Raw genomic sequence first — 22,778 nt, 5'->3', positions numbered from 1 at the left:
TGAAGGGGGTAGGGGAGTTTCGGTGGGGGGAAATAAATGGCATTAAATCTGGAGTATCTGAGAGAGAGCAAAGGAAGGGGTAGCAGTAATGTTGAATGATCAGTTATGGAAGGAGAAAAGAGAATATGAATGTGTAAATTCAAGAATTATGTGGATTAAAGTAAAGGTTGGATGCGAGAAGTGGGTCATAATAAGCGTGTATGCACCTGGAGAAGAGAGGAATGCAGAGGAGAGAGAGAGATTTTGGGAGATGTTAAGTGAATGTATAGGAGCCTTTGAACCAAGTGAGAGAGTAATTGTGGTAGGGGACCTGAATGCTAAAGTAGGAGAAACTTTTAGAGAGGGTGTGGTAGGTAAGTTTGGGGTGCCAGGTGTAAATGATAATGGGAGCCCTTTGATTGAACTTTGTATAGAAAGGGGTTTAGTTATAGGTAATACATATTTTAAGAAAAAGAGGATAAATAAGTATACAAGATATGATGTAGGGCAAAATGACAGTAGTTTGTTGGATTATGTATTGGTAGATAAAAGACTGTTGAGTAGACTTCAGGATGTACATGTTTATAGGGGGGCCACAGATATATCAGATCACTTTCTAGTTGTAGCTACACTGAGAGTAAAAGGTAGATGGGATACAAGGAGAATAGAAGCATTAGGGAAGAGAGAGGTGAAGGTTTATAAACTAAAAGAGGAGGCAGTTAGGGTAAGATATAAACAGCTATTGGAGGATAGATGGGCTAATGAGAGCATAGGCAATGGGGTCGAAGAGGTATGGGGTAGGTTTAAAAATGTAGTGTTAGAGTGTTCAGCAGAAGTTTGTGGTTACAGGAAAGTGGGTGCGGGAGGGAAGAGGAGCGATTGGTGGAATGATGATGTAAAGAGAGTAGTAAGGGAGAAAAAGTTAGCATATGAGAAGTTTTTACAAAGTAGAAGTGATGCAAGGAGGGAAGAGTATATGGAGAAAAAGAGAGAGGTTAAGAGAGTGGTGAAGCAATGTAAAAAGAGAGCAAATGAGAGAGTGGGTGAGATGTTATCAACAAATTTTGTTGAAAATAAGAAAAAGTTTTGGAGTGAGATTAACAAGTTAAGAAAGCCTAGAGAACAAATGGATTTGTCAGTTAAAAATAGGAGAGGAGAGTTATTAAATGGAGAGTTAGAGGTATTGGGAAGATGGAGGGAATATTTTGAGGAATTGTTAAATGTTGATGAAGATAGGGAAGCTGTGATTTCGTGTATAGGACAAGGAGGAATAACATCTTGTAGGAGTGAGGAAGAGCCAGTTGTGAGTGTGGGGGAAGTTCGTGAGGCAGTAGGTAAAATGAAAGGGGGTAAGGCAGCCGGGATTGATGGGATAAAGATAGAAATGTTAAAAGCAGGTGGGGATATAGTTTTGGAGTGGTTGGTGCAATTATTTAATAAATGTATGGAAGAGAGTAAGGTACCTAGGGATTGGCAGAGAGCATGCATAGTTCCTTTGTATAAAGGCAAAGGGGATAAAAGAGAGTGCAAAAATTATAGGGGGATAAGTCTTCTGAGTATACCTGGTAAAGTGTATGGTAGAGTTATTATTGAAAGAATTAAGAGTAAGACGGAGAATAGGATAGCAGATGAACAAGGAGGCTTTAGGAAAAGTAGGGGGTGTGTGGACCAGGTGTTTACAGTGAAACATATAAGTGAACAGTATTTAGATAAGGCTAAAGAGGTCTTTGTGGAATTTATGGATTTGGAAAAGGCGTATGACAGGGTGGATAGGGGGGCAATGTGGCAGATGTTGCAGGTGTATGGTGTAGGAGGTAGGTTACTGAAAGCAGTGAAGAGTTTTTACGAGGATAGTGAGGCTCAAGTTAGAGTATGTAGGAAAGAGGGAAATTATTTCCCAGTAAAAGTAGGCCTTAGACAAGGATGTGTGATGTCACCGTGGTTGTTTAATATATAGATGGGGTTGTAAGAGAAGTAAATGCGAGGGTCTTGGCAAGAGGCGTGGAGTTAAAAGATAAAGAATCACACATAAAGTGGGAGTTGTCACAGTTGCTCTTTGCTGATGACACTGTGCTCTTGGGAGATTCTGAAGAGAAGTTGCAGAAATTGGTGGATGAATTTGGTAGGGTGTGCAAAAGAAGAAAATTGAAAGTGAATACAGGAAAGAGTAAGGTTATGAGGATAACAAAAAGATTAGGTGATGAAAGATTGGATATCAGATTGGAGGGAGAGAGCATGGAGGAGGTGAATGTATTCAGATATTTGGGAGTGGACGTGTCAGCGGATGGGTCTATGAAAGATGAGGTGAATCATAGAATTGATGAGGGGAAAAGGGTGAGTGGTGCACTTAGGAGTCTCTGGAGACAAAGAACTTTGTCCTTGGAGGCAAAGAGGGGAATGTATGAGAGTATAGTTTTACCAACGCTCTTATATGGGTGTGAAGCATGGGTGATGAATGTTGCAGCGAGAAGGCTGGAGGCAGTGGAGATGTCATGTCTGAGAGCAATGTGTGGTGTGAATATAATGTAGAGAATTCGTAGTTTGGAAGTTAGGAGGAGATACGGGATTACCAAAACTGTTGTCCAGAGGGCTGAGGAAGGGTTGTTGAGGTGGTTCGGACATGTGGAGAGAATGGAGCGAAACAGAATAACTTCAAGAGTGTATCAGTCTGTAGTGGAAGGAAGGCGGGGTAGGGGTCGGCCTAGGAAAGGTTGGAGGGAGGGGGTAAAGGAGGTTTTGTGTGCGAGGGGCTTGGACTTCCAGCAGGCATGCGTGAGCGTGTTTGATAGGAGTGAATGGAGACAAATGGTTTTTAATACTTGACGTGCTGTTGGAGTGTGAGCAAAGTAACATTTATGAAGGGGTTCAGGGAAACCGGCAGGCCGGACTTGAGTCCTGGAGATGGGAAGTACAGTGCCTGCACTCTGAAGGAGGGGTGTTAATGTTGCAGTTTAAAAACTGTAGTGTAAAGCACCCTTCTGGCAAGACAGTGATGGAGTGAATGATGGTGAAAGTTTTTCTTTTTCGGGCCACCCTGCCTTGGTGGGAATCGGCCAGTGTGATAATAATAAAAAAAAATTTACACTTACTGTACCTTGGAGATGCTGGCATTGGTTTAGGGTGGTGGAAAATAGGCAGGGTGGCGTATGTTTGTCAGTGCCCTATATACCTCAACTAACAATGGAGGAGTGAGTTTCATGTCGTCCTTTTTTTATCACTTAATCCTTTAAAGGTCGACAGGCCCTCTCCTAAACTTGTTCTCAGGGTCGGAAATTTTTTGAAAAAAAAAATTATTTTTTCTTATGAAATGATAGAGAATCTTTTCCCGATCATAATGACACCAAGAGTATGAAATTTGATGGAAAATTTACGGAATTACACTCTCGCGAAGTTAGCGGTCTTGACGATGTTTACGGATCGGCGATTTTGCCCACTTTGAGCCCTATTATCAGCCAATTCCAGTGTACCAGTCCACAAAAATCATACCTATTTTGCTAGAACTCCATTTTGTCTATCAAATGAGTGCAAGAAACCACCCATTTACCAATTTCTACTAACCAATAATGTGGTCAGAAATTGGCAATTTTCCCAATTTCATACAAATTTCAAAAGATGCCAATTTCCAAATAGGGTCCAGAATAAACAAGACAGACATTCCTGGCACTAAAATAACATTTCTTCTGTTCATTACTCATGTCCCCAGGCCTCTGTTGCATTTCTTTTGCTTTCCAGTTTGAATTTTTATTCTCACAAAAAATAGAAGATTTATGTTATGCAGACTACTGCATTCGTGTAGAAATGGTATAAATAATATCAGCACACTTTGAAAGAATATTAGACTCACCAGTTGACATGTATTGGACACGTGGCATGATTTGTTTACCTTTGAACTTCGGCAAAAATCAAACATTTCTGCTACTTTGAGCTCAATTTCAAGGTACTTTTCATTGCAAAACAAATCAAAATCATCCCAATTTCCATAATATGTCTTCCATTCTATAAAATGAGACCAAGAGAACTAGAATACCACCATAAATAGCATACAAAAATGCACTGCAAAGTCGCTGTTTTAAACCAAAAACACAGTCGGAGTTTTTTTTTTCTCATTATGCACTGGGTGTTGCAGGATTTTTTTTATACTGTGCACACTGACCACATAGACCCATTCTTTCATATGTAGGCCTACCAGCTTTCTCTCTCGCTAGATTTGAAGGCGCTAGAATTTATGCATACTAGTACGGCACCAACCCTGGCATGCAAGCCGTACTGGTACGGCACCAACCCTGAAAAGGTTAATCACTTAACTTATTTGCTACACTGTTAATGCTACACTTTATCGCTGGTTGGCGCTATAGCCTTTATCGACTCCTGCTGCTTTAGTATCGTACGTATCATAGAATCACTGAAGAAAGCACATTCTCCCCTCTCTTCCTCCTCCACTTTGGTATTTTGCTTAGAGTTTTTTCTTGAATTCTATCGTGCCTCTTACGTTCTTTATCAACAGGCTGGTACTAGCAGCTTTCTTTGGGCCCATCTAGCAGTCACACGGAATAAACAAGTGCAAAATACAATGATTTATTACAAAATGTTTTGTATGGCCTTGCATGATAATTTTCACTCGCCGAGAAACAAAGTGACACTGCCTCCTCAGAATGTGTGTGTGGGAGGTTGTGTTCTCAGCACACTCGAACATGTACCCTACCACCGATGAGAACAGAGGAAAGCAACAGAAACTGAGCCAAAATTTTTACCGTACCACTGACGAGAATGGAGGAACGCAACAAAAATGGAGCCAATAATTTTACGGAAAAAATCGGTGATAACGGAAATGAGAGAAAACAGAGCCCAACGAAAAGGGAGGGTCCACTGTACATAGATTATTTGTGTAATTTAATGAATTTTGATTTGCACCAGTTAAACTACAAACCACCATAAATTATTTATTACTTCATAAATGAATGATTTTATATACTGGTTAAATTTTTGTGTACAGATAAACTGGTTGTGGCTGAGCAGTAGCATGATGGTCACTTGGAAGAGAGCTGAATTAGAGGCTAAGCTGCGTAGAGATACCTTGAGACAAAGCGAGTCTAGGAGAAATCATTCACCCAGTCAAGGTACTCCTTCTCATGATCAAGCAACAGAGGACAAGAAGAGTAAATGAACTGGTTTGTAAAATAGGTTTTAAAAATGGTGCGAGCTTAAGTGTTCTTGCATTGCCACATAACCCAGTGTCTTAGGTTGTTGCATTGTATTTGCATAACTTCTGACTGGGGTTTCCTTAGTTGGAGGTTAAGTGATGCATTTACTAAACTTTTTTTTTCTTTTTTTAATAAATATTTTACTTTAAATTTTTTTACCCAGAGATACTTGGATCACTGGATGATAGCAAATTGTTTTTAAATGTCATTCATCAAATCCAATATATCTGTTGGTAGCATATCATTCTGAAGTGTGGATTGGCAGTATTATTGATTTATTTGTAAATTATCTTATTTAATATTTGTATAATTTTCTCTTGTATATACTGTACATAGGTCTTGTATCTTATACTTGAGGGTCACCATCGTCAACCATCATATGAACATCATTGTTTCATAATCAACATAAAAGCATATACAGTGCACTATAGTATCATTTTAGCTGTTTAACCACAATAGTTTTGAAGGATAGCATTTGCCATTTTAATGTGAATGTTTAACATTTATAAAAGACATCTACAGTATATACAGTGTTCACTTGTGTAGTAAAGTAACATTGCCATAATCTCCCTGAAACTGTTTTATGACTTTATTAGTGTGCGTACACGAACTTGAAGGTGGGCAATGGTCTTGAGTTACGTGTGTGAGCCTTATAATCTTAACTGTTATATTGGTAATTAGGAAAGGTTAAGATTATTTATGTACATATATAATAATGGATCATTTGCAGAATCAGACATTTAAAATGTAGTGCAGTCAAGTGTGAACCTCTGGCATTTTCAGTGACCTACAACATGATTATAAAACAGTATAATCTCAACTAGAATGCTCATTTTGACACTGAACTAAACATTTTGCCAAACCTTTTAGTTATATTTCACCAGTGTAGGTATAGTGGGTGTGTATGTGCTTACGTGCATGTGAGTGTACATTATATAATACAGATGCCCCCCAAAATTCTATTTTCCTAGCTGTCTGCACAATTAGGCATTCCAATACTTTTTCAGTTGCAAGTGTATAATTCTCAATATTTTGTTTTTTATTGCTTTTTCCATGAGTAAAAGAATTAACGATTTATATTTTGTTACTCCACATTAGCAGTTAATTCATCCGTGCAGGATAAACTACAGTACCAGGAAAACGCTACAGTATTATGAACATGTAAGACTGGTAAACTATCCATTTTTAAAGGACGGTTTTCTATGTAGCATTCAGGTTTAAGTCATAGATTACCACTACATATCTGTGAGGGTTTATGGGGTAAATATTATTTAAAAATCTTTCTTGTAAGATTTAGTCATTAAAATACAGTAAATATTGTGCATTGTATCAGTTACCAGTAATGGCCTTGCAAGACTGAGTTTTTAGTTAATGGAATAAAAGTGAATCATGAAAAAGTTAATTTAACCTGGATTATCTATAATTCAGTTCTAAACTGTCATTATTAAAAGGAAAAAAAAAGTTACATTAAATATCTTGTTTGTACTTTATATTTGTGGTTTTTGGACTCGTATATTCAAGCTAAAAAACATTGTCTATGGATTTAGAGAGATTGTGCGTAGCATTTGCACAAACCTGGTTTAACCTTTAATGTGCAAGGCTTCTACTGACCTAAGAAACTTTATGGGTTAGACCAACTAAGAGGGTGTTACAAGACAAAGGCTAAAAATGGGTTGTAGAGAGAAATGTATTACTGCAGTACTTTGTACACTTCTGTAAAAGGTATCATTAAAAAAAATAGGAAATTGGTTACCAATAGTATTGGTCATGATAATGGAAATTTCTAATGCACAGCTCTATAAATGTGTTATGTTTATCATTTTAATTAGAGGATCTTAGCACAGTAGAGCTGAACTGAATGATAATTATTTTGAGATACTGGTAGTTGTATAACATTTAATAAAGAAAACTTCTACTGGTAATTGGTGACATGGGGATGAAGAATTAAAAAATGTATAGCATGGCAAAATTGGTTTCAGTGGGCATTTATTTTTGTCAACTGCATTATCCATTCATAACCCCAGGTTAAGAACCAGATTTCTTTTTTTTAGTGAACCAGCCATATCCCACAGAGGCAGGGTGACCTAAAAAGAAAAACAACAGTTTCTTTTTAAATTTAGTAATTTGTACATGAGAAGGGGTTACTAGCCCCTTGCTCCTGGCATTTTATTCGCCTCTTATAACACGAATAGCTTGAGGAAGAAGAAGAAGTCTGTTCCACTTCCCCATGAAGATAAGAGGAATTAAAGAAGAGCTGTTAAGAAAATAGAAGAAAACCCAGATGGATGTGTAAAGATATATATGCATGTCCTAGGTAGTAGGTTGGTAGACAGCAACCGCCCAGGGAGGTACTACCGTCCTGCCAAGTGAGTGTAAAACTGAAGCCTGTAATTGTTTTACATGATGGTAGGATTGCTGGTGTCTTTTTTTTTTTTCTGTCTCATACACATGCAAGATTTCAGGTATGTCTTGCTACTTCTACTTACACTTAGGTCACACTACATATACATGTACAAGCATATATATACACACACCCCTTTGGGTTTTCTTCTATTTTCTTTCAAGTTCTTGTTCTTGTTTATTTCCTCTTACCTCCATGGGGAAGTGGAACAGAATTCTTCCTCCATAAGCCATGCGTGTTGTAAGAGGCAACTAAAATGCCGGGAGCAAGAGGCTAGTAACCCCTTCTCCTGTATATATTACTAAATGTAAAAGGAGAAACTTTTGTTTTTCCTTTTGGGCCACCCTGCCTCGGTGGGATACGGCTGGTGTGTTGAAAGAAAGAAAGAAAGCTTGAGGAAGAAGAAGTCTGTTCCACTTCCCCATGGAGATAAGAGGAATTAAAGAAGAGCTGTTAAGAAAATAGAAGAAAACCCAGATGGATGTGTAAAGATATATATGCATGTCCTAGGTAGTAGGTTGGTAGACAGCAACCGCCCAGGGAGGTACTACCGTCCTGCCAAGTGAGTGTAAAACAAAAGTCTGTAATTGTTTTACATGATGGTAGGATTGCTGGTGTCCTTTTTTCTCTCATGAACATGCAAGATTTCAGGTACGTCTTGCTACTTCTACTTACACTTAGGTCACACTACACATACATGTACAAGCACACATATATACATACACCCCTCTGGGTTTTCTTCTATTTTCTTTCTAGTTCTTGTTCTTGTTTATTTCCTCTTGCCTCCATGGGAAAGTGGAACAGAATTCTTCCTCCATAAGCCATGCGTGTTGTAAGAGGCGGCTAAAATGCCAGGAGCAAGGGGCTAGTAACCCCTTCTCCTGTATATATTACTAAATGTAAAAGGAGAAACTTTTGTTTTTCCTTTTGGGCCACCCCGCTTCGGTGGGATACAGCCGGTGTGTTGAAAGAAAGAATAATTTATATGTATAACAATACAGTAGTGTATAAGAGTGAGACTGTACTGATTATCAAAGAGAAAGCAAGAAACTACACTAAGGATTAAGGAACTGAATACAGTGTACTGTACTGCAAAACCAATATTCACATCTGAGTTGCTGTTGACATTTCTATGGACTTGAGTATAGTAATAACCAACATTAGTTAAGGTCTTAGGAGAATGGATTGCAATGCAGATTTCACTAATTTCCTAAGAACTACAATACATTCACAGTAGATTTTTTGATATTGTTACATGTGAAAATAGTGTGCCAAACCCATAGGAGTTGTAACTTGATTTGTGATGATAATAGTTCATTTACATTACTTGCTGTACCAAGTTTACATTTGAGGAAATTTGACATCAGGTTTTGTGCATCCAGTAGCAGGAGTTAAGATAAAACATTATTTGGTTACTTGATATAAATGCATTCAACATTTCTGCAGTGTACAATAGATGTGGACAGGAAAAAATTTCCTATCCATCTCGCTGTTACTGTATAGAAATGTGGATCATATCAAAATGCAAGAGCTAGTTCTTTTGGTTAACTTTAATTAAAGAAAATTATCTTTAGTACATTTAATTAAACAGTTCCTAAACAGTATCAGCTACCTATAGTCTTTTTAGATTGTTTATTTACTTACCTTTGCTTACTACATTCCTAATAATAAAATTTGGGTGAATGAAGACCATTTATCCATAAGGATATTTTCATGTTATAGGTCTGGTCAGATGTGAGATTTGGTATATGTAATTGATCTTGGTTTTGAAGATTATTAAAATTCATAACATATTTTGTGCCATAGGCTATAAAACACAGGTATGACTATTAAGCACTAATAAAGTTTATTCAAATAATGGATGTATTTATTAAATCTTTATATGAAAAGTTTTCTTGGATTGTTATTCATGATCCCTTCATGGGAGGGAGGGGGAGGGGGAGGGGTTTCTTTGATAGCAGTGAAGAGGTCATGATCCAAGGAAATTCAGCTACATTCACCTTCCTTAGATCAAACCTAATTGCCTTTCATTGACTAGCTTCGGTATGAACCCTCCCTAATGTAATCACAGTAATAATCATGGGAAGCACTATGGGTCGTACAGTGTCTGAGGAATGGGAAGTAATCCAGTTTTATTAAAGTAAGAAAGGAGAGAGTAGCTTAAATTCCATTGATCAAGTCCTTTAATATCAAGGTAACCCCCTTAACACTTTCAGGGTTTCGGCCGTACTAGTATGGCTTACACCCCAGGGTTTTTGACGTGCTAGTACGCCTAAATTCTAGTGCCCTCAAATCTAGTGAGAGAAAGCTGGTAGGCTTACATATGAAAGAATGGGTCTATGTGGTCAGTGTGCGCAGTATAAAAAAATCCTGCGGCACATAGTGCATGAGAAAAAAAAAACACCGTGGTTTGGATTAAAACAGTGACTTTGCACTGTATTTTCGTATGGTATTTATTGTTGTATTCTAGTTTTCCTGGTCTCATTTTATAGAATGGAAGACATATTACAGAAATTGAGATGATTTTGACTGGTTTTACAAGAAAAAGTACCTTGAAATAGAGCTCAAAGTAGCAGAAATGTTCGATTTTTACCAAAGTTCAAAAGTAAACAAATCATGCCAGGCATCCAATACACATCAACTGGTGAGTCTAATATTCTTTCATAAGTGCGCTGATATTATTTATACCATTTCTACACTAATGCAGTAGTCTGCATAACAGTAAATCTTCCATTTTTTGTAAGTATAAAAATTCAAAGTGGAAAGCCAAAGAAATATAAGAGAGGCCTAGGGATGTGACTAACGAACAGAGAACTTGTAATTTTAGTGCCAGGAATGTCTTTCTTGTTTATTCTGGACCCTATTTGGAAATTGACATCTTTTGAAATTTGTGTGAAATTGGCAAAATTGCTAAATTCTGACCACTGTATTGGATAGTTGAAATTGGTAAATGGGTGGTTTCTTGTACTCATTCGATAGAAAAAATGGAGTTCTAGCGAAATAGTTAAGATTTTTGTTGATTAGTACACTGGAAATGGCTGAAAATAGGGTTCAAAGTGGGCAATATCGCCGATGCATAAACATTGTCGAGACCGCTAACTTCACGAGAGCATAATTCCGTAAGTTTTTCATCAAATTTCATACTTTTGGTGTCATTATGATCGGGGAAAGTTTTTTTTTTTTTTTTTTTTTTTTTTTTTTTTTTTTTTTTTTTTTTTTTTTTTTTTTTTTTTTTTTTTTTTTTTTTTTTTTTTAAATTGGGGGGACCCTGAGAACAAGTCTCTGAGAGGGCCTGTGGACTCTTTCAGGGTCCACAGGCCCTGGTAATGGTATAAATAATATCAGTGCACTTGTGAAAGAATATTAGTAATACTCACCAGTTGACGGGTATTGGACGCATAGCATAATTTGTTTACTTTCGAACTTTGGTAAAAATCGAACATTTCTGCTACTTTGAGCTCAATTTCAAGGTACTTTTCATTGTAAAATCAGTCAAAATCATCTCAATTTCTGTAATATGTCTTCCATTCTATAAAATGAGACCAGGAAAACTAGAATACAACAATAAATACCATACGAAAATACAGTGCAAAGTCGTTGTTTTAATCCAAAAACACGGTCAAAGTTTTTTTTTTCTCATTACGCACTGTGTGCTGCAGGATTTTTTTATACTGCGCACACTGACCACATAGACCCATTCTTTCATATGTAGGCCTACCAGCTTTCTCTCACTAGATTTGAGGGCGCTAGAATTTACTCGTACTAGTACGTTAAAAACCCTGGGGCGTAAGCCGTACTAGTACGGCCGAAACCCTGAAAGGGTTAAAGGTGGTTTTCTTGAAGTAGATGCATATTTATATTGTCCTATGCACAGTAAGTCTTGATTAGTTTTCCTGAGGTTGCAGGTACTGAGAAAAATGATTCAGTTTTCTTATATTATTTACCTCTTCCTTCAAGGATGGTGAATTGATGTTGGTAAAGATGTCATAATCCATGGCCACTCTGCCTTGGTGGGAGATGGCCAGTGTGTTAATAATAATAATAAAAAAATTACTGTAATCACTTTTACAACAGGGTCAGTTCCTATACATGCACTCATGATTTCATAAAGTAGCACCTACAGGCTGCATGTAGGAGGAAGTTATTAGTGGGCATCAGTAGGACCTGCTCATACCCCCTCCTCACACTTGCTCTGATAAGCAAAAAAAGCTGTATGTATTAAGTCTTATATTTTAAATTAAAGTACAGAGAGTCTGTTTCAGAAATTGTGGCATAAACACATGCTTGTGACTTAAACAATAGGATAGATTTCCCGAAAACAGCATTGATGAGAAACATTCTCATAACCCCAATCTCTGACATTTTGTGATAAACATTGTAATTCCATCCGGACTGGATTATGTGAAAATCTGGCATTGTGGAAGTGATTGAGTTTGCCTGCATGAGCCACAGATCAAGCCATCAGCAAGATAATCTACAGTTTTGTGATGGAAGTGCAATTATAAGTTATTAGAATGCAGTCAGGTAACCTCCATCTCCATAAGCACCTAGGTAGGTATTGGTATAATCCATGTTGCATTATGCTGCAGACCAGTATGAAAACTCCCCTGAGTTTCTGTGGTGTTTAACTTTCTTATTAATAAATCAACCTGTTCTATAAAAAGTCTTAGTTCATTGAATACTATAAAATTGTAGTTTGTATTGAGTTTTAGTTTTTAACCCTTTCATAGTCTGTCATGTAGAACAACGTCACTGAGGCCAGGGTCCCTGATGTAGTTCTACACCACGAGCTTGGCTCATTCAGATAAGCTGTGAGAGGTGAATTTTGGCCTAGATTTGAAAGAATGGGTCTGTGCGGTGAATGTGTGTGGTATAAAAAATAATCCTGCCCCACGTGGTGCATGATGGAAAAAGCAAGTGCAATTGTGTGCATGGTTTAACCCTTAAACTGTCCAAACAAATTTACGTTCACATGCGTAGTGCTCCAAAAGTAGATCTATGTTTTTTTACATATTTTCAAATATAACAAAAAAAAAAAGATCAAATTTTTTTTACACGTTTTCAAATGTAAAAAAAAGAAAAGAAGATCTACGTTTTTTACATACTTTCAAATGTTGAAAAAATGTAGATCTACGTTTGGACAGTTTAACCCTTAAACAGTCCAAATAGATCGCCATTCAAATCCATAGTGCTCCAAAGTAGATCTATGTTTTTTTTACGTATTTTCAAATACAGTGGACCCCCGGTTAACGATATTTTTTCATTCCAGAAGTATGTTCAGGTGCCAGTACTGACCGAATTTGTTCCCATAAGAAATATTGTGAAGCAGATTAGTCCATTTCAGACCCCCAAACATACACGTACAAACGCACTTACATAAATACAGTGGACCCCCGCTTAACGATCACCTCCAAATGCGACCAATTATGTAAGTGTATTTATGTAAGTGCGTTTGTACGTGTATGTTTGGGGGTCTGAAATGGACTAATCTACTTCACAATATTCCTTATGGGAAAAAATTCGGTCAGTACTGGCACCTGAACATACTTCTGGAATGAAAAAAGTTCGTTAACCGGGGGTTCACTGTACACTTACATAATTGATCGCATTGGGAGGTGATCGTTAAGCGGGGGTCCACTGTATAACAAAAAAAAAAGTAGATAAAAGTTTTTTTTTACACATTTTCAAATGTAAAAAAAAAAAAGATGTACATTTTTTTTACATACTTTCAAATGTTGAAAAAACGTATATATACGTTTGGACCGTTTAAGGGTTAAAATAGTGACTGAAGTGTTTTCTTGGATGGTTTTTATGGTTTTATTGACTGCTTCTTGGTATCATTTGATAGAATAGAAGACATACTACTGAGAGATGATTTTGATTGCTTTCAGGAATGGATGTAGCATGAAATTGAGTTCAAAGTAGTGGAAATATTAGATTTTTGCTGATATTCCAGAAGACTGGTAAGGCCCCCACAACAACCCCCCCGTCTGCTTTTATGGGTTTTTAATAAACGTGATTCAGTTATTGGGATGCTGTAAACCGTCAATAAAAGAAATGTTGTTTAGTATGAGGATTGTATACATTGTTTTAATATTATTGACTATTTTAAAATTGGTGTTTTTTTAATTTTGTGTAAAATTGGCCAAATCTCCAAATTCTGTCCACTTTGTAGGGTAGTTTTGATAACTGATGAATAGGTGGTTTCTTGTGCTCCACCAATAAAACAGAAGGCATACTAGCAGAATAGCTAGGAATTTGGTCAAATTGACTAATGGAATTGGCTTAAAATAGAACTCAAAGTGGACAGAATTGCTGCTGTGTAAATAGCATTCAGGCTGCTAACTCTGCACCTGCATAATTCTGTACATTTTCCATAAAATTTCTCACTTTTGGTGTCATTTCTGTTTCAGAAAAAAGAAAAATGTTTTTTGAAAAATACCAACACTGAATAGTTTTAATTTGGGAGCTTCTGCCAGTGAAAGGATGATGCAACACTGCAGGAAGGGATGTGCTAGAGGAGAAGTATGTAGAGGTTAGGAATGAGTGAAAATGCTTCAGAAGTAGGACTTTCATCAAGAGAATCAGTTAGTGTGTGCTGGGTTGGTGGAGACATCTGAAGTGAATTCTGCATGCCCACTGATAAGATAATCTATTAAGATGTAAACCAACATTACAACCTGAAAATTCTCAAAGAGCAGTGCCAGGCGTTTTTCCATAAGGTGTGGATGAGAAACATGGCCAGTATGTAGGTGAAAGAGGGCAGTTATCCAAACATGATAGTGATAAGAGGTCCAGAAACTCAACATGGTTTGACAAAGTAATTTATTGTAGACCAACTTGGACCACCCTTATTGCCAGTGGTTGTGAAGTTGCTGAGATGTTACTGAAAAATAGTCCAAGAAAGGAATACCCCTATACAAAATTGAGAGGCCACGAACAGCCAACTGAGTGGCTGAATTTACTTGTTCATTACCCTGAGCATCAACACGTCCAGGGACCCAGCAAAAAATGTTTGTTTACTAGAAATGTGGCACAACCAAAATAGTATATGTATGACACCGAGATAAGAGGAATCAAATTTCTGAAAAGTCTATAATGCATTATGGGAGTCTGAAATGTCTAAAAATGATGAAGACATCGACTCAGTATGTATAATGTCAATGAGAACAGCATGCAACTTGGTCAATTCTAAATGACCTTGGATGATTTTGTCAGGAAAAACTGCTGCATACCCAACACCATCAAGGGATATAAGACCACTGGTGTACACTGCAATAGCATGAGAATAACAATGTGCCATCTCCCACTGAGGCAGGGTGACCCAAAAAACAAACACCATCATTCACACATAATCACTGTCTTTACAGAGACATGCAGATATGACAGTTCAGATGTCACTCCAAACAGCAAATATCCCAAACCCCTCCTTAACAGTGTAGTCATTGTAAATCTTCTATTTTTTGTGAATAAAAATTACAAATGGTAAGCAAGAGTAATATAAGAGGGGCCTGTAGCCATGACTAATGAACAGAAAATGTTATTTTAGTGCCAGGAATGTCTGCATTGTTTATTCTGGACCCTATTTTGAAATTGGCATCTGTTGAAATTTGTGTGAAATTGGCCAAATTGCCAATTTCTGACCACTTTATTGGGTAGTTGAAATAAGTGAATGGGTGGTTTCTTGTACTCAGTTGACAGACTAGAAGTAAATAAGTTTATTCAGGTATACACAAATAAAGTTACATAGATTATCATACATAGCAGTGTATGTATAGAGAACCTGGGATAACCCAGAAAAGTCAGACAAAGTGACTTATTTCCAGTACCTGGCTTGGGCTTGCCATATATGATTTTTGGTAAATATTTTTTTTTCTCGGTTGTTTGTTGGTCTATCTCATTGAAACTTGGGCAATGTATGATGGAGAGATGCTTCTTAACGTACAACAAAAATAAAAAAGACGGACGATAAATAAGGGAGTTCACTTCTCAGCCATTAGCCGCCTCTTTGCAGTATATTTTCGTATGGTTTTTATGGTTGTTTTCTCATTTTTTTGGACTCATTTGATAGAATGGAAGATATATTACAGAAATAGACATGATTTTGATTGCTTTCATTATGAAAAGTACCTTGAAATTGAGCTCAAAGTAGCGGAAATGTTCGATTTTTGCCGATGTTCAATGAACTTTGTGTAAGTCAGGTTGGTTAATTTTATTAAGTGTATTCTAACCTAACCAATCTGTAATCCAGCAAACTCAGTAATCCAGCACACTACAGGTCCCAATGATGCCGGATTTCTGATGGAGGACCTGTACCACTATACTCTCATACATTCCCTTCTTTGCCTCCATGGATAATATTCCTTGTCTCCACAGATATCTCAATGTACCACCCACCTTTTTTCCTTCAATTCCTTCATAAACCCATCTGCTGACAAGTCTACTCCCAAATATCCAAACACATCTTTTTCCATACTCCCTCCCTCCAATCTAATATACAAATTTCCATATCTAAATCATTGATACCCTCACCACCTTACTCTTATATTGTTCACTTTCAACTTTCTTCCTTTACACACACTCCCAAACTTATTCACTAATCTTTGCAACTTCTCTTCACAATCTCCCAAAACCACAGTATCTTCAGCAAAAAATAACTGTGTCAACTCCCATTTTGTATGTGAATCCACATACATAATTTAATCCCATGCCTCTTCCCAGCACCCTAGCATTTACTTCCTTTACAACCCCATTTATAAATATGTAATCAACCATGGTGATATTACACATCCCTTTCTAAGACCTACTTTTACTGGAAAGTAACCTCCTTCCTACACATCCTAACCCGAGGCTCACCATCGTCATAAAATCTCTTCAGCATTTAGTAACTTACCATTTATTCCATACACTTGCCACATTGCTTCCCTATCCACCCTAGCATAGGCCTTTTTTTAAATCCACAAAAGCAATGATAACTTCCCTGCCTTTAAATATGTTCACTTTTATGCTTCAATGTAAATATTTGGTCTACACATCCCCTACCCGTTCTAAAGCCTCCGTGCTCATCTGCGATCCTGCACTCCATCTTGCCTCTAACTTTCTCAATAATAACCCTACCATACGCTGTATCAGGTATACTCGGTAGGCTTATTTCCCTATAATTTTTACACTTTCTTTTGTCCCCCTTCCCTTTATATAAAGGAACTATGCATGCTTTCTGCCAGTCCCTAGGTACCTTCCTCTCTCTCATACATTTATTGAACAAAAGGACCAACCACTCCTAATCTATAATACCCCGCCATCACTTTTAACATTTCTGCCATGATCCTATCGGTTCCAGCTGCTTTACTCCCTTTCATTGTACCCAGTGCCTCACACACCTCCCCCCCCCCACACTCAGATCTGACTCTTCACTCCTAAATGATGTTATACCTTTCTGGCCAGTGCATGAAATTGCTGCCTCCCTCTCTTCATCAATATTTAACAGTTCCTCAAAATATTCCCGCCATCTTCCCAATTTATGAACTCCCCTACTCTCTTTTTTAACTGTCAGGTCCATTTGTTCCCTAGGCTTTCTTAATCTATTTATCTTAAACTTTTTCTTGTTCTCAGCAAAATTTGTTGACAGCACCTCATCCACTTGATCATTTGCTCTCCATTTGTACTCCCTCACCACTCTTCTACTCTCCATATACTCCCCCTTCTTATATCACTTCTGCTTTGTAAAAACCTCTTACAAGGAAACTTTTTCTCCCTTATCACACCCTTTACCCTATCATTACACCAATCTTGCACCTTAAACTTGAACATTACAGGATCAGAGGGCATTCCCTTGAATACCTAAAATCTTAGCATAGACACCAGCATGTCTACAAAAATAGCATTATCTCAACTACTCGGCCTGCAGTTGTTAGTGCCACAGGGTAGTGTTCTCTCTAGAGACTTTGTAGTGTGGAAATTAGGAGGTAGTTACTAAAAGTATTATTCAGAGAGCTGAAGAGGGGATGTTGAGGTGGTTTGGTCATTTAGAGGATGGAGCAAAATAGGTTGACTTGGAGGGTGCATAAATCTGTAGTGGAGGGGAGTAGGGGTCATCCTAGGAAAGAATGGAGGGAGGGGGGTAGAAGAGGTTTTGTGTGCAAGGGGCCTGGACATGAAGCAGGCATGTGCGAGCGTGTTAGGAGTAAATGGAGATGAATGGTTTTTGGGACCAAACGAGCTGTTGGAGTGTGAGCAGGGTAATATTTTGTGAAGGGGGATTCAGGGAAACCAGTTAGCCAGACTTGAGTCTTAGAGGTGGGAAGTACAATGTAGGAGAGTTTAAGTGGGGAGAAATAAATAGGACTAGGGTAAGGGTTTCTAATAGTTAGAGCTAAGGAAGGAGTAGCAATAATGTTGAAAGATAAGTTACAGCAGGAAAAAAGAGGGAATATAAATGTATAAATTCAAGGATTATGTGGAGTAAAATAAGGGTTAAATGTGAAAAATGGGTTATAGTAAGTGTTTATGCAGCTGGAGAAAAGTGTAAAGGAGAAAAAGTGATTTTGGGAAATGTTGAGTGAGTGTGTGAGGAGTTTTGAACCAAGTGAGAGAGTACTTTTAGTTGGAGGCCTAAATGCTAGTGGGTAAAACTGTTGTGGAGGGTGTAGTAGGTAAATGAAAATGATGGACCTTTAATCCTTTCAGGGTCCAGAGGCAAAATTCCAGTGGGTGCCCCAGTGTCCAAGAAGTTTTGAAAAACAAAAAAAAATAATTTTTTTATTACAGAATTAAAGATAATTTTGTGAAGGTAATAAAACAAAAAATAAATTCTGATCAGTACTTACCGAGATACATGTATAGAGGCATGAAATTGACCCAAAATGACCGGGTGGCGGCAACATCAGCGACTTCCGCAAAATCACATTTCTTTATTTTACGTTTTTTTTTTTTTATACTTTTTTCTTTTCTAATTTTTTTTTTTCTATTAACATTTGTGGCCTGTGAGACCAACACTGTATATAATGTATACAGTGGACCCCCGGTATTCAATATTAATCCATTCCTGAGAGCTCATCGAATACCGAAAATATCGAAAAGCGAATCAATTTTCCTCTTAAGAAATAATGTAAATCAAATTAATCCATGCAAGACACCCAAAAGTATGAAAAAAAAAAATTTTACCACATGAAATATTAAGTTTAATGCAATAGAATAATTACAATAACAATAACAATAGAATAATTGACACTTACCTTTAATGAAGATCTGGTGGTGATTGATGGGAGGGGAGAGGTGTTAGTGTTTAGAAGGGGAATCCCCTTCCATTAGGACTTGAGGTAGCAAGTCCTTTTCTGGGGTTACTTCCCTTCTTCTTTTAATGCCACTAGGACCAGCTTGAGAGTCACTGGACTTCTGTCGCACAACATATCTGTCCATAGTGGCCTGTACCTCCCGTTCCTTTATGACATTCCTAAAGTGTTTCACAACATTGTCAGTGTAATAGTCACCAGCACGGCTTGCAATAACTGTGTTAGGGTGATTGTCATCAAAAAAGGTTTGCACTTTAAGCCACATTGCACACATTTCCTTAATCTTTGAAGTAGGCAACTTCTTCAATTTCTCTCTCCCCTCCTCCGAAGCAGTTTCCTCAGGTCTGGCCTCTTGCTGTTGAAGATGATCTAGCAGCTCATCAGTGGTTAGTTCTTCATTGTCCTCCTCCACCAACTCTTCCACATCCTCCCCACTAACCTCCAACCCCAAGGACTTCCCCAATGCCAGAATGGATTCCTCAACTGGCATAGCTTCTCAGGGTTAGCCTCAAATCCTTTAAAATCCGTTTTGTCTACACATTCTGGCCACAGTTTTTTCCAAGCAGAGTTCAAGGTCCTCTTAGTCACTCCCTCCCAAGCCATACCTATAAGGTTTATACAATTGAGGATATTAAAGTGATCCTTCCAAAACTCTTTTAGAGTCAGTTGAGTTTCTGTGGTCACTATAAAGCACTTTTGAAACATAGCATTTGTGTACAGTTTCTTGAAGTTGGAAATGACCTGCTGGTCCATGGGCTGCAGGAGAGGAGTGGTGTTAGGAGGCAAAAACTTGACCTTAATGAAGCTCATGTCCCCAGAAAGTCGCTCTGCCAAGTCTGTAGGATGACCAGGGGCATTGTCTAATACCAAGAGGCACTTAAGGTCTAATTTCTTTTCAATTAGGTAATTTTTCACAGTGGGAGCAAATGCATGGTGTAACCAGTCATAGAAAAAGTCCCTAGTGACCCATGTCTTACTGTTTGCCCTCCACAGCACACACAAATTAGCTTTGAGGACATTGTTTTTCCTGAACACTCTGGGAGTTTCAGAGTGATACACCAATAAAGGCTTCACTTTGCAATCACCACTAGCATTGGCACACATCAACAGAGTAAGCCTGTCTTTCATAGGCTTATGTCCTGGGAGTGCCTTTTCCTCCTGAGTAATGTAGGTCCTGCTTGGCATTTTCTTCCAAAACAGGCCTGTTTTGTCGCAATTAAACACTTGTTCAGGTTTAAATTCTTCACTGTCTGTGTAATCCTTGAATTCCCTCACATATTTTTCAGCCGCTTTTTGGTCCGAACTGGCAGCCTCACCATGGCTAATCACACTAAGTATGCCACTACGATTCTTAAATCTTCCAAACCAACCTTTGCTGGCCTTAAATTCACTCACATCAGCACTAGTTGCAGGCAATTTCTTTACCAAATCGTCATGCACCTGCCTAGCCTTTTCACAAATGATCGCTTGAGAGATGCTATCTCCTGCTATCTGTTTTTCATTTATCCACACCAATAACAGTCTCTCAACATTTTCTAACACTTGCGGTCGCTGTTTCGTAATCACAGTTGCACCTTTTGCAAGAACAGCTTCCTTGATTGCCGTTTTCCTGGTCACTATAGTAGAGATGGTTGATTGAGGTTTACTATACAACCTGACCAGCTCCGACACACGCACTCCACTTTCGTACTTTGTAATTATCTCTTTCTTCATTTCAATAGCCATTAGCACCTTTTTTCTCGAAGGGTTGGCACTAGAAGCTTTCTTGGGGCCCATGGTGACTTATTTTGCAGAAACAAGCACCAAAAACAGTGATAATGAGGAATGTACTGAATGTATCCTTAGATGCGCACACACTGGCTGGCTTGTAAACACTGGCACACACAGGGCAGTTCAGGCCACACGTGGACACGTCTCGTACGAATCACATCGAATACCGTGTTTTCGGTCGGATACCGAGGCAAAATTTTTGCGATAAAATGCATCGAATACCGGATTTATCGAATACCAATGCCATCGAATACCGGGGGTCCACTGTATATATACACTCACTGTATTGAACACAATAACTGCACTAAAGTTATTATTATAATATTGTTTACCAGTATTGTTTACAACAATAAACATGCACAAATATTGTACATATATTACTAATGTTCTATTATATGTTTACATATGTACAGTCACTGGACATGTTTCTAGAACTGCTGCAGTCTGTGGAAGTCCTTGAAACAAGGTATCATGCACAGAGGTACCTTACATTCCTCACACATAAACCGAGTGTCTTTGCATCTTTGTTGCCGTCGTTTTGTTTGTGCACAGACAACACATCTCTTCTGAGCCCATTTCTTCTTAGTTGCAGGAAGCTGTATTAGGAAGTGATCACCTTCCCTCCTCAAACTCTTGGGTATTTCCTGAGGAGTTGGAGTGCAGTTTTGTATAGCAGGTGGTGTTACCTGGTGCATTATGAGTTGTCTGACAACAAACAAAATTCACCATACGGTGGTCTGTTGCTGGTCTTTATTTGGTACATATTATATGCATTGAGCACTGAAATGCCCATGAGATGGAAGAAAAGTTTCATGTACCACTTGTAATTCTTACGAACACAATCGACAAAGCCAATCTACATGTCACATTTGTCAAGCAAACATATGTTTTGTGCATAATCAATCACTGTTATTGGTTTTAGAATACATTCATTAGTCACTCTATCAACTTTGCCACTGTCTTTCATTTCGTTAGGGTGAATGGTTGTCAACAATGTGACATCTCGTTTGTCATGCCACCGTAATGCCATGTCATTGGCAGTAAACACCTGCACCTCACCACCACGAGTGCTTGCGTTGAGCCTAGGCATATGTTTACGATTAGAATGCACTGTGACACACACATCTGTCATGTTCACTTGCAAGAAATCTCCAAGTAAAGGGCTTGTGTACCATTTATCAGTATATAATGTATGCCGCTACCAAGATAAGGTGCCATTGTGTTTCTCACTACGTCACCTGAGATACCCAATAACATTCTGGTATCTTTCAGTGTTTTACTTCCCATGTATACAGTTACATCCAATACCAGGCCACTGTCACAGTCACAGAGTACAAACAGTTTTGTACCAAAGTGGTTCCTCTTGCTCGGTATATACTGCTTGAACAACAGTCTACCTTTGAACAGAATCAAAGACTCGTCAATTACAAGATTCTTGAATGGATGTAAGTACATGTTGAACTTTTGTTTCAGATACATAAAAACATTTCTAATCTTGTTTAACCTGTCACTTCTGTCAAGCCTGGTTTTGTCAGAGAAGTGCAATATACGTAACAGTAAAATAAACCTGTTCACTGGGATGATTTCACTGAAGGCCGGGATACAAATTAGCCGATCTGTGGACCAGTATTATTTTATATTATGCTTATAGACATGAGGCATAAACATTATTGTTGCAAAAAGCAAATACATTTCAGCCACAGTTGTCTCTCTCCCCTGGTGTAGTCTTGACTGTGGTGATATGATTGTATTTGCCATTGTGTACTCAAAATACTTGTTACATTCCCTGACAATAATTTCTAACAAGGGCTGGTCAAAGAATAGTTCAAAGAATTCCAGTTCATATGCAGTGTTTCCAAGGGAACAAGCTGGTAGGAGTCCACTTTGAGAGTCATCAAACTGATGGAGCTTGGGAACAAAACTGGAATTTTGCTGCCAATCCCAGATGCAGTTTGCTGGTGGATACTGGACATGATAAGCTGGTTGTGGTGTGGTGGTGGATGACGCCCCGCTTTGTCCTGGATCTGATGAGTCAGCGGCATGGGTCCCAGCATGGGCTGGTGAGTCATGCATGGCCATGGCACTACCACCACCACTATCACCACCAATACCACCACCTACTGATGCCTGTGGTCT

The 22,778-nt window shown here is 38.2% G+C and overlaps 1 protein-coding gene across 1 annotated transcript in view; it reads left to right on the top strand.

Annotated features, from left to right (window-relative positions):
* Tmem18 (transmembrane protein 18) overlaps positions 1–9,439 on the top strand; it is a 168,494-nt gene extending 159,055 nt beyond the window's left edge. The window contains exon 4 of the mRNA XM_070088041.1: positions 4,973–9,439. Within this exon, the coding sequence (XP_069944142.1) occupies positions 4,973–5,143 (171 nt within the window). The 3' untranslated portion in view covers positions 5,144–9,439. The remainder of the gene's footprint in view (positions 1–4,972) is intronic.
* Positions 9,440–22,778: the final 13,339 nt, after the last annotated feature.

Source organism: Cherax quadricarinatus, chromosome 23 (genome assembly GCF_038502225.1).
Source record: "Cherax quadricarinatus isolate ZL_2023a chromosome 23, ASM3850222v1, whole genome shotgun sequence".
NCBI lineage: Eukaryota > Metazoa > Arthropoda > Malacostraca > Decapoda > Parastacidae > Cherax > Cherax quadricarinatus.
This window is presented reverse-complemented; position numbering and strand designations above follow the sequence as displayed.